Source organism: Rana temporaria, chromosome 5 (genome assembly GCF_905171775.1).
Source record: "Rana temporaria chromosome 5, aRanTem1.1, whole genome shotgun sequence".
Lineage (NCBI taxonomy): Eukaryota > Metazoa > Chordata > Amphibia > Anura > Ranidae > Rana > Rana temporaria.
The window spans coordinates 89,648,165-89,665,294 of record NC_053493.1 but is presented as its reverse complement, the minus strand read 5'-3'; the positions used below and the strand labels follow the sequence as shown (position 1 = coordinate 89,665,294).

The window sequence follows — 17,130 nt, the reverse complement described above, 5'->3', positions numbered from 1 at the left end:
AGGGAGGCACTCTGATGGAGGCAATTGATGTAAGGTGGACTCTGATGGGAACAGTTGATGTAGGGAGGTACTCTGTTGGGACAGTTGATGTAAGGGTCACTATGATGGGGGCAATTGATGTAAGCGGGACTCTGATGGGGACATTTGATGTAGGGGGGCACTCTGATGGAAGCAGTTTATGTAAAGAGGCACTCTGTTGGGGACAGTTGATGTAAGGGTGCATACTGATGAGACAGCTTATTTAAGGGTCTGATGGGGGAAATTCATGTAAGTTGGACTCTGATGGGGACAATAGATGTAGGGAGGCACTCTGCTGGGAGCAGTTGATGTAAAGAGACACTCTGTTGGGGACAATTGATGTAAGCGGGCATTCTGATGAGGCAGCTGATGTAAGGGTCACTCTGATGGGGGCAATTAATGTAAGTGGGACTCTAATGGGGACATTTGATGTAGGCAGACACTTTGACGGGAGCAGTTAATGTAAGGAGGCACTCTGTTGGGGACAGTTGATGTAAGGGTGCATACTGATGAGGCAGCTTATTTAAGGGTCTGATGGGGGAAATTCATGTATGTTGGACTCTGATGGGGACAATAGATGTAGGGAGGCCCCCTGCTGGGAGCAGTTGATGTAAAGGGGCACTCTGTTGGGGGTAGTTGATGTAAGTGGGACTCTGATGGGAACATTTGATTTATGAGGCACACTGATGGAAGCAGTTGATGTAAGGAGGGACTCTGTTAGGAACAGCATCATGTAAGGGGCATTTTGATGAGGCAGTTAATGTAAGGGACACTCTGATGGGGCAATTGATGTAAGCGGCACTCTGATTGGGACATTTCATGTAGGGAGGCACTCTGATTGGAGCAGTTCATGTAAGGAGGCACTCTATTGGGGATAGTTAAATTAAGGGGGCATTCTGATGAGGCAGCTTATGTAAGGATCACTATGATGGGGACAATTGATGTTAGTGGGACTCTGATGGGTACATTTGATGCAGGGAGGCACTCTGATGGGAGCAGTTATTGCAAGGAGGCACTCTGTTGGGGATGGTTATTGTAAGGGGCATTCTGATGAGGCAGTTGGTGTAAGGGTTGCTTTGATGGTGCAATTTATGTAAGTGGGACTCTGATGGGGACATTTGATGTAGGGAGGGACTCTGATGGGAACAGTTGATGTAAATAGGCATTCTGTTGGGGACAGTTGATATAAGGGGCATTCTGATGAGGCAGTTGATTTAAGGGTCACTCTGATGGGGGCAATTGATGTAAGTGGAACTCTGATGGGGACATTTTATGTAGGGAGGCACTCTGATGGGAGCAGTTGATGTGAAGAGGCATTCTGATGAGGCAGTTGATGTAAAGGGGCACTCTGATGGGAGCAGTTGATGTAAAGAGGCATTCTGATGAGGCAGTTGATGTAAAGGGGCACTCTGATGGGAGCAGTTGATGTAAAGAGGCATTCTGATGAGGCAGTTGATGTAAAGGAGCACTCTGATGGGGACACCTGATGTAAGGAGGGATATAAGGGGGGAATAGGTTCTGTTTAATCATCCTAATCTAATGACAGCCTAATACATACTAGTGTTCCATGTTCACTTCTGCATTGCCTCTGCACTACCTGTCAGACGTTATTTCCGGGTTGTGACTCTTGGTACAGAAGCGTGGTAAGTGAACAGGGAACACTGTTGACAATATACCCCCTGACTTATTTTACTGCACCCTTAAATCAGACAGGCTAGATCCGGCCCTGTTTTAAGACCCCCTTGGATGTTCTCTCTGTATTATGGTGTGTCTCTTCTCTGCACACAGGTATCAGCATCCTCCTCCGTTAATTCTACCCAGGCACGTGGCTCCTGTGACCTGTTGTTGCAGTGTACTAAGCACGATGCACCTAGAGCAGCAGATTAAATAACAGCCAGTCAGTGGTATCAGAAACATGCTGTGCTGCAGGACATGGTCACCTAATCAGTAGCCTTGTAATGACATTGGGTCCCACTCATTCCCATTATAACCTGCCCCCATTAATGCCTAATGTGCCCTTCTGAGATTGCCCAGGCTGGTGAAGCTACAGACCACCGGCGGTGAAGCTGGGTCACATTGCGCACTACATGCGGGCGCTCCCAGCCTCACCGGCCGTGCTCTTGTTGTGAAAGCGATCCACAGTTGTTGGCTCAGCCAGCCTCTTCCTCCCTCTATTGAGATGCTATTTTTAGCAAATCCTACTCGTGTCGCCACGGGCTGTGATCACATCTTTCTCTCCCCGTTTCTGCCTCCCTCCCATCCTCAGCCATCCCTTTCCCTCTCTGTCTGCAGATTTGAAAACATCACTGGCAGCGCTCCCCGGCGACTCAGCACTCATGTAACCTGCACGGGCAGCGAGCACGGCGTCAACTTTCTTCTGCTTTGTGTTGTACGCTTCCTGGCAGCCTCCTTTCTGAGGATGGATGGTCTGGATGAGCGGCCAACTTCTCCGAGCAGCTACTGAATGAGCAGCAAGGTAAGTGGGCTCCTCCATCCAACAGCTGATGGAGAAGTAGTTTTCTGAACAACCTGCTACGGCCAATGCTATCGGTCATCAGTACATCCATCCCTGCTAATCCCGAGACTCTCTTATTACCAGAATTGTCTTCTGTAGGCTGATTGATGGGATGGGAAATCATCATTTCCATATCAAATCTGATCATTTGTCACTACCTAATTATTCACTTTCAGACAGTTTTGTCAGATTGCATGTAAACGCAAAAGGGACGAGGATCCGTTTTTGGAAAATTGTGATTGTTTTAAAGATGATCGCTCCAACCAATCGATCAATATTGATGCGATTGCTTTTTTTCCCCCCTGCTTCTCCCAATAAACTTTTGACATTATTGGATGGATACAAATACATTTACAATTGGCGTTGCGCAGAATAATTGTCTTGCTGATTAAGCTTAGGTTTTTTGTTTGCGCACTTTTTTGTGCGCGTTTTTTCAGGGCAGCTTATTCCTTTCAATGCACAAAAATTGCGTCAAAGTAGCTCATGTACCTTTTTGGGCGTTGAGCTTCGTACATTTTTTTTACCGTATAATTTGATGCGTTTGTTGCACGTTTTGATGCATGTGAAATTGCGCATCTGCTTGCCAAGTTTATTTGTCATTAAGAATAAATGATATCACAGGCACGCCACGTGTTTGCGCATGTTTACAGAACGCTCGGTTGTGAACCTAGCCTAATGCTGGCCATACATTATACAGTTCTCCTTTAACCACTTCAGGCCCGGGCCAATTCTGACACTTCGTTTCTACATGTAAAGATAATTTGTTTTGCTATTTTTTGCTAGAAAATTACATAGAACCCCCAAACACTATATATGTTTTTTTTAGCAGAGACCCTAGAGAATACAATGGCGGTCATTGCAACTTTTTATCTCACACAGTATTTGCGCAGCAATTTTTCAAATGCGTTTTTAAAAAAAAAAACAGTTTCATGCTTAAAAAAAAAAAAAAAAACAGTAAAGTTAGCCCAATTTTTTTGTATAATGTGAAAGATGAAGTTACGCCAAGTAAATAGATACCTAACATGTCACGCTTAAAAATTGCACGCGCTCGTGGAATGACGCCAAAGTTCGGTACTTAAAAATCTCCATAGGCGACGCTTTAAAAAAAAAATTCTGGTTACATGTTTTGAGTTACAGAGGGGATCTAGGGCTAGAATTATTGCTCTCGCTCTTATGTTCGCGGCGACACCTCACATGTGTGGTTTTAACACCATTTTAATATGTGGGCGGGTCTCACGTATGCGTTCGCTTCTGCGTGCGAACTCACGGGGACAGGGGCACTTTAAAAACATATTTTTTTATTATTATTGTTAATTTTACTTATTTTTTTAAAATTTTGACACTTTAAAAAAAAAAAAAATTTTGATCACTTTTATTCCTATTACAAGGAATGTAAACATTCCTTGTAATAGGAATACGGCATGACAGGACCTCTTTAGGGTGAGATATGCGGTCAATAAGACCCCACATCTCACCTCTAGGCTCGGAAGGATAGAAAAAAAAAAAAAAGATCACCGCTTCACAGCCGAAGCGGCGCCCTTTTTTTGAATGCAGAGGCCGGGCGTGACGTCATAACATCGCGCCCGGCCTCCGACGATCATAGAGACTTTGGCGACCATCTGGTCCGCCAAAGATCTCTATGATCTGCATCCAGGGGCCGGCGGTTCCTGTCACCGACTCACCGATCGCACAGGTGAGTCGGTAAAAGCACCGGAGGATGGCGGGAGGGGGGGGTGGAACGTCCCCTTTTGCCGCCCGTAGGAACGATCAAGCGGGGGAACAGCCGCTATGATCATTCCTATGGTGTAGGGAATCGCCGGCTGAAAATGCTGATATCTGAATGATGCCTGTAGCTTCAGGCATCATTCAGATATAGCCCCTCAAAGTACCACAAAGCCCAGGATGTCATATGACGTCCTCTGGGCGCCAAGTAGTTAAGCTGGCCATACACCATAAAATTCTCTTATTCAATTTCCTTTAGATTTACCTTCAACTGTGTAGTACAAGGGCCTGTCTGATTACACACAAATTGAAAGTGCTTAGATTTGACCTCATATTATATGGTTTTGGGAAATCTAAAGGAAATCTATAGAAGCGAATTGTATAATGTGTGGCCAGACTTAGATTTACTAAAATTCTAGAATAGGAGTTCAAACCCAAACACTTTCAATTTGTATGCAATTAGGCAGGCCCTTGCACTACACAAGGCCATTATAACAAGTAAACATTAAAAGAAATGTCATTTTTATTACAAATATCATATTAAAAAAACTTTTTATTATATTTATAATAAAAACATTTTTTTTTTAACTTTACAAGTTGTAATGTCCTTGTTGGAAAAATTCTGCTGCCCCGTACTTCTTCCCAATAGAATGATGTTATTAAGATGTAGGTATCAAAATATAGATTAATACAGGTTTGCTTTGAGCACATTTTTTCCTCGCACTACATAGTTCCCAATCTTCCAACCCCACCTTACAACTACAAAGTGGAAGGTAAATCTAAAGGAAATTGTATAATGTATGGGTTATTGTACCATGGGTTGCAGGAAAGAAAATTGATTGATTCCCCCAGTGTTGATGGGGGAATCCCTTCCGCTGTGGTATTGTATTCTGACAGCTGGAGGTCCCCCACCATCAGAATATAATGATCACTGCTGGCGGATATAGCAGTAATCCTACAAAAAAAAAAAAAAAGGCACAGCTGTTTCGGATCAATAGATTGACTTTAGCACAACCAGCCAGCCCACCCATAGATGGATTAAACTTTGGATGGTTCCTGCATCTGTCTATGCCCAGCTTTAGATTTACCATACATGTTCCAATCTGACCATACAACCGATGTACACTCAACTTTAAATTTACCAAAACTCAGGCCTCGTACACACGACCGAGTTTCTCGCCAAAAACCATCAAGAAACTTGCTGGGAGATATTTTTTTGCCGAGGAAACCGGTCGTGTGTAAATTTCCGTTGAGGAAACTGTCGAGAAACTCGACGAGCCAAAAAGAGAGCATGTTCTCTATGGCCTCGTACACACGACAGAGTTTCTCGGCAGAATTCACAGAGAAACTCGGTCAAAACCCGGATTCTGCCGAGAAACTCTGTCGTCTGTACACTTTTGGCTCGAAGGAGCCGCCGAGGAACTCGTCGAGAAAATAGAGAACATGATCTCTATTTTCTCGTTGTTCGATGGGAGAAGGCGGCCCGCCGAGCTCCTCGGCGGCTTCATCCCAGGACTCGATGAGGAACTCGACGTGTTTGGCACGTCGAGTTTCTCGGCCGTGTGTACGGGGCCTATTTCCTTAATGGGAATGGAGAAAATTGGCTTGTCGAGTTCCTCGACAGCCTAACAAGGAATGTGTTTCGCCCGCCGAGTTCCTCGGTCGTGTGTACGAGGCCTAATAAGTAATATGGGTACCTCCCTAAACTATCCAATATATATGCATCCAATCAGGCAGGCCCCTACACTACATAGCTGTTGGTAGATCTAAAGGAGATTGTACAATCAGATTCTACAACATATCGTGTTTATTGAGCTTTAGGCTTCATGTACACGGGAAGTTGTTCAATCTCTCCTGAACGATTTAACCTGACAGCTAGAAAACGGTGTCTAAAAACATCCGTTTAGCTGCGTTTACATGTCGCGTTTAGCTGCGTTTACATGTCGCGTTTAGCTGCGTTTATGTCTAGACGCATTAGAAAAAAAATAAAAATTTGGGGTTAAAATAAAAACCGTCTGTAAACGAAACGCTGCTAAATGAAAGTTACCGTTTAGCCGCTTTTGGCACTTGAAATGCCTCTAAATACGGCTTCTGAACGCATTTTTTTGGGTTCCAGAAAAAGCCTCTAAACTCAACTGCCTAGAAATTACTATATAAACGACCCAGTGTACATGTACTGATGAGATAACATAGAGGAGAGTTCAGGCGCAGTTAAAAAAATGCCCAACTGTTCCTAAACGTCTGTTTACCAGCAGCAGTGTACATGAGGCCTAGACCCCTGTACACACGGGCCAGAATCTCGTCAGGAAAAAAACGTTGTTTTTCCTGACGAGATTCTTGGCAAGAATCTCTTGCTGCCCGAGTGTACAGATACTCCATTTAAAAGAACCGCCGTTCTTTTGAATGGCAAGAACGCAGTGACATCATCGCGTACGACGAGCATGCGCTCGTCACATTCAATGCCGTCGCCGCCATCTTGCTGCACCCTACCTATGCCTAGGAAATTACCGCGCATGCGTCAAAGCCATTTTGAGCATGCGCGGGTTTCCATGGCGACAGGTAAGTACCGTATTTATCACGGTATAACGCGCTCTGGCGTATACCGCGCACCCCCAAAGTGGCCCCCAATCCTGTGGGAAAAAAAGATTTTTTGTTTTTTTGTACTTACAGTTTTGGTGTCTTGCGCGGTGTCCATCTGCGGCCTCGTCGGGTCTGGCGTCCTTCTGCGGCTTCGGGTGTCCTCTTCGGCGGGTCCGGCGTCCGTCTTCGGCGGGTCGGGCGTCCATCTTCGGCGGGTCGGGCGTCCATCTTCGGCGGGTCGGGCGTCCATCTTCGGCGGGTCCGGTGTCCATCTTCGGCGGGTCCGGTGTCCATCTTCGGCGGGTCCGGCGTGCTTCTGCGGCGTCCTCCCGCTCGTTTCCCGCCACGACTTTGAATACTGCGCCCGCATATAGCGAGCGCAGTACACTCGTGAATCTTCGGGCAGGCTCGGGCGCCTCTCGCACTGACGTCCTGTACGCTCAGGACGTCAGGACGTCAGTACGAGAGGCGCCGAGACTGCCCGAAGATTCACGAGTGTACTGCGCTCGCTATATGCGGGCGCAGTATTCAAACTCGTGGCGGGAAAGCGGGTATCGGCGTATATCGCGCACCCACGATTTTGCCCTGATTTTCAGGGCAAAATAGTGCGCGGTATACGCCGATAAATACGCACACTCTCGGGTTTCTCGGCAGGAAAACACTGCCGAGAATCTCACAACGAGAAAATAGAGAGCAGGTTCTCTATTTTTCTCGTCTAGGTTCTGGGCAGTTTTCTTGTCGAGAAACCTGAAAGCCCCGTACACACGCACGGTTTACTCTGCAGTTTTCTTGCTGGAGAGCTGGTTCTGCGTGTGTATGAGGCTTCAGGCTGGCCATACATTATACAATTTTCTCATACAACTTTCCTCTAGAATTACCAAAACCATATAACCTGACAGAGCGTATGGTCTATGGTCTAATTATTTTTTAATTTGTATGCAATCAGGCAGACCCTTGTACTACATAGTTAAAGGTAAATTTATAGGAAATTGAAAAGGAAAATTGTATAATGTGTGGTCAGCTTAGAGCGATTGGATTGGATAAGATGATTGTATTAAAATGGTGCGGATGTGGCCTGAATAAAAAGCGAAATACTCTTCTTTGGAGCTGTTTAGGAGCCTTGTTCAGGTTTAAAACCCCATTGCTGCTCATTGTCCTCAATATTAACCAATCAACTCTTATGTCTCATAATAAATAATTAATGGGTATAATAAAAAAAAATATATAATTTAGATATTTTGTTCCTCAGTGACATTGATTTTTAATGATATTATTACCTTTTTATTATGAATATTTTTTTTTTACCCAAAGAAAGTATGTTCCCCTCAAGCGTCCAATCATTTTTAGAAAAAAACTTGGGCCCAGATTCAGTAAGCAATTGCGCCTGCGTAACCATAGGTTACGCAGGCGCAATTGCTTACTTGCTCCGGCGTTACGAATGCTCCTCATTCAGGAACATCGTAACGCCGACTGCAGCCTAAAATCTGCGTGGCATAAGGCTCTTATGCCACGCTGATTTTAGGCTGCATTCTTGCGTTGACCGCTAGGGGGCGCTCCCATTGTGATCAGCTTATAGTATGCAAATTGCATACTAACGCCGATTCACAAAGTTGCGCGGGCCCTGCGTACGCAAGGTACGGAGTTTCCGTACGGCGTCTTTAGCGTAAGGCTGCCCCTTCTAATAGTAGGGGTAGCCAATGCTAAAGTATACCCGCCCTTCCCGCGTCGCGACGTTCAAATTTTACGTCGTTTGCGTAAGTGATTTGTGAATGGCGCTGGACGCCATTCACGCTCACTTTGAAGCAAATGACGTCCTTGCGACGTCATTTGCCGCAATGCACGTCAGGGAAGTTTCCCGATGGAGCATGCGCTCTACGCTCGGCGCGGGAGCGCGCCTAATTTAAATGATTCCCGCCCCCGGCGGGATCATTTACATTGCGCGCGCTTACGCCGGGCAATTTTGCCGGCGCGCCCTCGCAATTTACGGAGCTACTGCTCCGTGAATCGAGGGCAGCGGCGCAAATTTGCGAGGGCGCAGGGCAAAATCGTTGCCCTGTGCCTCCGCAAAAAAAGAGCAAATCTCTTTGAATCTGGGCCTTTGTTTTTTCCCCAATTATCCTCATAGACTGTTTGTAGACCTGATAGAAGTCTGTCATTCTGTAGGAAATGAGCCCTATAAGCGTAAAAGCCCCAAATCCTTGATCCAGATGTTCAGGGCTGGGACAAGGGGTGGGCAGGAGGGACAGCTGCCCCTGGCGCAATGGTTTATTGGAGAGATGGGGGGCACCCTGACCCCAACCCTAAGGGAAAGGGGGGCGCGGTTTGGCATCTTTGCCCTGGGCACTTGATGACCTTGTCCCAGCACTGCAGATGTTGGATTACTAATGAAAGGTAATCTAGTGTAGAGATCCTTATCACTTGTTCTCTTCTCTAAAAAAATCAATATCCTGTTATAATCTGGATTTAAACCATTTAAAGGATCATTAATGTGTTAACAGTGAGGCTTCATGTTCACTGCCAAATTAAAAAAGATTTTTTAGCAATATATAAGCAATACGTGATAAAGTCAAGTGTTTTTGTCAGGTCTATCGTTTCCCAAATATTGTTAATTTAGGCTTGGTACAGATGCTGCTATTTCCAATAGTCATTTGTGCAGCATTCAGACACAGAGCAGCATTGGAAACTCTCAACGCCATAAAGCGTCCTGCAGCAGTGACAGAAATGTAAACAGAAGGCAGTAAAACTGCTAATTTTCCACTGGTTATTACTCGGCAGCAACAGTATTCATTTAAAGGAGAATTCCACATTCTGCAGAAAAATAATAAATGCACCCTTGTTGGTGCAAAAGGTAATCAGTGGATTGGGGGGGGGGGTACAATGATCTGGCTTCTGCAGACTATTCCTCCAGCCGCAGGTCCCTACAGAGGTATGGATCTTCAGTGATAGGGGTGAAGGAAGTATCGATACATTACTTGTGGGGTGTCATGACTACATGTGTGCTCCATTGAGAACTATAGGAGTTATTTACCAAAGGTAAATACACTTTGCACTGCAAGTGCACCCAGGGGCGGACTGACAACTCATGGGGCCCCCGGGCAATAGAAGACTATGGGGCCCCTGGGCTTACAGATGGCCACCATGCCAGTAGGCAGTGCAGTGGCGGGGCAGCTAAAATCTCAGGATTTTCACATCAAAAGCATGTCGGTTTCAGACATATCAGGGACAGACGTAAAAAAAAACACAGGTGCAGATTCTCGTAGAATGGCGTAACTTAGGGCGGGCGTAACGTATCTCATTTACGTTACGCCGCCGCAAGTTTTTCAGGCAAGTGCTTTATTCACAAACAACTTGCCTGTAAAGTTGCGACAGCGTAGCGTAAATCACCCAGCACAAGCCCGCCTAATTCAAATTAGGCGGGTAGGGGGCGTGTAGCATTTAAATTAAGCACTTTCCCGCGCCGAACGTACTGTGCATGCGCCGTCCGTAAAATATCCCAGGGTGCATTGCTCCAAATGACGTCGCAAGGATGTCATTGGTTTCGACGTGAACGTAAATGGCGTCCAGCCCCATTCACGGACGACTTACGCAAACGACATAATTTTATAAATTTTGACGCGGTAACGGCGGCCATACTTAACATTGATTGCGCCTCATAGACCCAGGGGCAACTTTACGCCGGGAAAAGCCTAACGTAAACGTCGTAACTTTACTGCGTCGGGCGCGCATACGTTCAGGAATTCGCGTAACTAGCTAATTTGCATACTCGACGAGGAAAACGACGAAAGCACCACCTAGCGGGCAAAAAAAAAATGCAGTTAAGATCCGACGGCGTAAGAGCCTTACGCCTGTCGGATCTAATGGATATCTATGCGTAACTGATTCTAAGAATCAGTCGCATAGATACGACGGCCCAGATTAGGACTTACGACGGTGTACATGGCGTTGCGCCGTCGAAAGCCCTTTGAGAATCTGGGCCACAGATTTTACATACTGTCCCTGGTTTTATTGAGCCTGGCAACCCTGATGGGGCCCCCTAGTGGCATAGGGCCCTCGGGCAGTGCCCGAGAGCCCCAATGGTCAGTCCGCCCCTGAGTGCACCTGAAAGTGCACTTGGACGTGCAGTCGCTGTAGATCTGAGGGGGACATGCAAGGAAAATAAAAAACAGCATTTTTGCTTGCACATGATTGGACGATAAATGCAGCAGAGCTTCCCCTCATTTTAGAGCTTCCCCTCAGATCTACAGCGATCTAAAGCGACTGCACTTCCAAGTGCACTTGTAGTGCAAAGTGGATTTGCCTTTCGTAAATAACCCCCTATGAGTTCTCCTTTTGTGGTGGCAGATGGGATGGTGTGGCAGATACCTGTGAATGAAAGACGCAGGTATGCGCGCGAGGCCCAAATTTTAAATATAACAAGAGAAGGCAGAGAGTGGTGCTGGTGGTGGTGGTGGGGGACGGGTGAAATTACTCTTGGGGATGGGGGGGGTTCTTTAAACTGTGACCAAGGTAAAAATGGGTGTAGCATGAAACATGATCAGAAATTTGGACTTCTCCTTTAAGGCCTCATGCACACTGGTCGTTAAAATAACGTTATAAATGTCAGTAACTTTGCAGTGAGTTTTTCAACCTTTTTGCAATTGCGTTTTTTTTTATTAGTGTTTTTAACTTTTTTCCACGTTAGCATTTTTTACCTTTTTAAAAAAAATGTCAATGGATCAAATATGTCCGAAAACACTGCTGAGCAGCGTTTTTGAGCGTTTATCAACGTTTACGTGTTTTTACAGCTAAACGTCTCAGAATCCACTAGTTTTTTTTTTTTACTGCTCAAAAACGCCACTGCCCAAAACTGACAATGCCGCGTACTGCCTAATGCCGCGTACTGTCTAATGCCGCGTACTGCCTAATGCCGCGTACACATAACCGTTTTTCACAACTAGAAAACTGGCCATTACAAATTTAGAACCTGCTCTATTTTTTCTCATCGTTTTTCACGTCGTTGTTTTTCTCGTTGTGAAAAATTATCGTGTGTACGCTTTTACGACGGGGAAAAAACACATGCTCAGAAGCAAGTAATGACACTGGAAATTTGCATAATCAGCCCAAAGGATGGCGCCATTCGAATGGAGCTTCCCCTTCATAGTGCCGTCGTACCTATTGTACGTCACCGCGCTTTGCTCGAGCAATTTTTTTCACGATCGTGTGTATGCAAGGCATACGTCGTTTTTTTTCCATGTCATTAAAAAGGGTCGTGTGCATGGACACATAGGATAACATGATGGAGAGTTTAATGACTGTAGAAAAAAATGTCTACTGCCAAAAACAGCTGCTGTAAAAAAGTCCAGTGTGCATGAGGCTTAAGAAGTAAAGCCAGCTATGTTGTTCAGTCTGCTCTATAACACTGAGCTCTCACCACCACCTAAGCTTGCTACATACTTTAGATGAGAGGTCTCCAAACTACGGCCCTCCAGTTGTTAAGGAACTACAATTCCCATCATGCCTAGTCATGTCTGTGAATGTCAAAGCTGTAAAATCCCTCATGGGATGCGTAGTTCTGCAGCAGCTGGAGGGCCGTAGTTTGGAGATCCCTAGAATCTGATCAGAACAAGTTCCAACCACCTAGCAATCATTGGTATAAGCAATCACTCAACTATTGTATGTACTAAGAAAGAAAAGAAATGGCAGAAAACCTTATAGGAAATCTGCAAAGGTAGAAATATGGGAGCTGCCATTGGTGACTTTTTATTCAACTGAACTTGAGGCATAAACATTTTAAAATTAAATGCAGGTGGCATCATAGCTCACAACTGTCCCCGATTTCGAGGGACTGTCCCCGAATATTCACCCTCTGCTACTAGCACACGGGCTTACAAAAGCAGAGTATTGAGCTCAGTCTGATAATGCTCCCTCATTGTCCAATCAAAAGCTGAGGGGTAAGGAGGTGACCAGCCTGTAGTGTTATAACTATAGCAGACAAAAGTCAGGTCACCAACCTGATTGTGCTTTCTGGCAGCCTATGCAACTCTCAGGACTGGCTGGACAAAAGTAGAATACTTTGGCAGGGAAAACTCCCATGTATAAATATTTCCTCAGGGTTCCTCAGGAAATCTGTTTGCCTGGAATTAAAGGAGTTGTAAAGGAAATTTTTTTTTTGCCTAAAATTAATTAGCTAGATTCACAAAGAGTAATGCCCCGTACACACCATCACTTTATGTGATGAAAAAAAACGACATTTTCTGTGAAGTAAAAAATGACGTTTTTGAAACTTCAATTTTCAAAGACGAAGTTGCCTACACACCATCGTTTTCTCACAATGTTCTAGCAAAGCGAGGTTACGTTCTCACCACTTTTTCCATTGAAGCTTGCTTCATAAGTAGCTTCTGGGCATGCGCGGGTGAAAAAAACGTTGTTTTAAACAACGTTTTTTGCTACACACGGTCAATTTCTGTGAAGTAAAAGTTGACATTTTGAAAAACGACACATAAAATTGAAGCATGCTTCAATTTTTTTTGGTCGTTTTTTAGAAGACATAAAACGACGTTTTCCCCCACACACGGTCATTTAAAGTGACGTTTTTAAAAACGTCATTTTTTTTCATCACATAAAGTGATGGTGTGTACGGGGCATTACGCCCGCGTATCAGTAGATACGCCGTCGTAACTCGGAATCTAAGCCGTCGTATGTTTAAGTGAATTCTCAAACTGAGATACACTTAAACCTAGCTAAGATACGACGGCCTGCGCCGTCGTATCTTAGCTGTCTAGTTCCGCCGGCCGCTAGGGGTGTGAACGCTGATTTATGCCTAGAATGCGTAAATCAGCTAGATACGCCGATTCACAAACGTACGCTTGCCCGTCGCAGTAAAGATACGCCGTTTACGTAAGGCATTTTCCGGCGTAAAGCTGGCCTAGTCAATGTTAAGTATGGCCGTCGTTCCCGCGTCGAAATTTGAAAAATTGACGTAGTTTGCGTAAGTCGTCCGTGAATGGGGCTGGACGTAATTTACATTCACGTCGAAACCAATACGTCCTTGCGGCGTACTTTGGAGCAATGCACACTGGGATATGTCCACGGACGGCGCATGCGCCGTTCGTAAAAAAACGTCAATCACGTCGGGTCACGAGTAATTTACATAAAACACGCCCCCCTCATCCTCATTTGAATTAGGCGCGCTTACGCCGGCCCATTTACGCTACGTCGCCGTAACTTAGGAGGCAAGTGCTTTGTGAATACAGCACTTGCCTCTCTGACTTACGGGGGCGGAGCGTATATGCGATACGCTACGCCGCCTCAAAAGTGAGCCGCCCTACCTGAATCCAGCTAAATGTCTGCAAGGTAGACAGACAGAATAGTGTAATGATTCTGTAAAAAAACGAGTAAATACCTATTAAATGCCTTCATCTTTATCACCTCCGGCATTCTAGTTTCTGTTCTCTCATTCACTTCCTGGTTTGCATCGCTTGTTCATGTAAGAACTACATTTCCCAGTATGAATTGCGGCACGCCCAGTAATTCACACCTCCTTGAAGTCTCTAACACGTAGAGAGCATCCTGCCACACGGATGTAGTTTCCAGGAGGGGGTGAGCATGTCACTGACCACCACAGTAAAGCCTCCCATCACGGTGGTCAGTAAAATCAGACAAGCAGGAAGTGAACAGAACAGAGAAGAAATAGAGCAACTTCTGAGCAAAAACGAACAATGAGGAAGTGAAAAGAGGAATGTCTGCAGGTAAAGGATGCTTATTATGAAAAAAAAAAGCTTAAGCTTAAAGGGGTTGTAAAGGTTCATTTTTTATTTTCTAAATAGGTTCTTTTAAGCTACTGCATTGTTGGTTCATTTACCTTTTCCTTCGAATCCCCTTCTAAATGTTTTTTTTCATTTGTTTTCTTTGTCTGAATTTCTTACTTCCTGTTCCTCCTCAGTAAGCTGTTTTGGCTGACTAACCCCCAGACAGAACGGCTCGGATGATGGGGGCAAGTTTACTGAGGAGAAACAGGAAGTGAGAAATTCAGACAGAAATACAACATTTAGGAGGAAAAGCTAAGTGAACCAACAATGCACTAGCTTAAAGGAACCTATTTAGAAAATAAAAAACAAAACCTTTACAACCCCTTTAACCACATCAATACTGGGCACTTTCGCCCCCTTCCTTCCCAGACCAATTTTCAGCTTTCAGCGCTCTCGCATTTTCAATGACAATTGCACGATCATGCTACACTGTATCCAAATAAATTTTTTATCATTTTGTTCACACAAATAGAGCTTTCTTTTGGTGGTATTTATTCACGACTCCGTTTTTTATTTTTTGCGCTATAAGTGAAAAAAGAGCGAAAATTTGGAAAAAAATTTATATTTTCGTCTTTCTATTTAAAAAAAAATCCAATAAAATCAAATTTTGTCATAAATCTAAGCCAAAATGTATTCTACTACATGTTTTTGGTAAAAAAAAAATCCGTTAAGTGTATAATAATTGGTTTGTGCGATCACGGACATATGTACGCATATGATCATGTACAGATGTGCGCAGGAGATCACAGACATATAATCATTGGGACATATGATTTTATTGTTACATATGTGGGGGGGCAGGTGTTTTTACTGTGTGGGGACATGTGTGGTGACATGTGTGTTTACTTTCTGTGTTTTACATTGTGTGTGACACTAGGCTGGTGATCAGTGAGTAAAAAAGCTGAAAAAAACCAGCTCATACTCACTGATCACCAGCCAGCTGCAGCGATCCACCCTCCTCTCCTCACCGACAACTTCTGTGTGAAGAGAGGAGAGCGGATCACCTAGCAACCGGCTCTTTGTTTACATCACATCGCGGCTGTGATTGGACACAGCCGTCATTTGACAAGGAGGGCCAATCACAGAGCCCTCCTGCCGATCTATGATGTGCCGTGTCCGGGTGACATGAGTGCATCAGGATCGCGCATCTGCGCGGGAACGCGCACGCGATTCCTCTCCTTCTGAGGGATGTTCCTGAACGTCCACTCAGAAGGAGAGATCGCCCACCCGGCCGTATATGTGCAGTGGTCGGGTGGGAAGTAGTTTTAGTAGTATATTTAGGACGTGCATAACTTTTTTATAAAAATGTAATAAACATGTTTCTGCGTTAGCCTGCATTCTCATGCATTCTGTGTGCAGTTTTATGTGCGTTTACCTGTGTTTTTTAAGAGTGTAATTTTAGACCCCCCCCTCTGTACCGGCTCCCCTCCCCAGGCACCACCTTTATTGAGCATGTGCAGATGTATCCAAGAGCTCTGCACATGTGTAGGTGTTTTTTTTCCGTGCATGCACAAAGACCCGAGAAGGTTTGGGACTTCCCTGATAGCCGTCTTTGCGCATGAATGGGGAAACCCAGTGCGGGCGCAGATGGTCGAGGAGACCAGTGTGTCATAGGGCTCACTCAGGACCCAAAGTCCTGCACATGCAGGGACCGGGGACAAAACAACCCTCACATAATTCTTGCCTAGACAAGAAACACAAATTAAAAAAAATAGAAATAAAAAAATAATGTCCAATTTTATAAAAGAAGGGGGTGGGAGGAGGCAGGGCAACATGATATTCAGGGTGAAGGTCTACTTTAATTTATGCGTTTCTGCTTAAAGTGTTTTTAAATGCATACTTGTGTGCATTTAGGTACGTTTATATGTGATAAAATGCATTTTAATGCACATGATCTCCGAAATGTATAAAAACTCAGATTTGTAGTTTGAACATGCCACATAAAACTATTATTTTCTACTGTATGTGTCATTGCAGTTACCCGTTTTCTTCCAACCCAGTAAAATGTAGTTCACTGCACAAGTGAAACTTCACCCTAAAGGGCGGAAAGTTCTGCTCTATGCCCCCCCCCCTCTTCATTTGGAACTTTTTTTTTGAGGGGAGGCACCTAGTTTTGACATGTACCAGCTCCCACTTCCAGTCAGATCACCTAGACTTAGGCCCCTTTCACACTAGGCGGACTCCTTCTCAGCAGAGTCTGCCAGCTCAGCGGGAGATCTCTCCGCAGAACTCCGCTAAGCCGGCGGATAACAAGTCCCTCTCTGCTCACTGAGCGCGGAGGGGCTTGTGCAGCGCCGTTGTCTCCTATGGAGAGATCTGATGAAAACTGACAGCATGTCCGTTTTCATCAGATCTCACCCGATCCGCCATGGACATATGGTGATGTATCGCCATCCGTCTGATTTTAATGGATCAGATCAGGTCAGATGTCAGCGGACATGTCTCCGCTGACATTCGACGCTTCATAGAGATGTATGAAGCGGACGCTCAGGTCTGCCAACAAATATG

General features: G+C 45.0%; 1 protein-coding gene across 3 annotated transcripts in view; it reads left to right on the top strand.

Annotated features, from left to right (window-relative positions):
* The first annotated feature begins 2,182 nt into the window (after positions 1-2,182).
* Positions 2,183-17,130, top strand: part of HDAC9 (histone deacetylase 9) — an 821,625-nt gene continuing 806,677 nt past the window's right edge. The window contains exon 1 of one of the 3 annotated variants that reach the window (XM_040352828.1): positions 2,183-2,494. In XM_040352828.1, the coding sequence (XP_040208762.1) occupies positions 2,483-2,494 (12 nt within the window). In that variant the 5' untranslated portion in view covers positions 2,183-2,482. The remainder of the gene's footprint in view (positions 2,495-17,130) is intronic. The other 2 variants (XM_040352826.1, XM_040352829.1) reach the window with 2 other exon arrangements.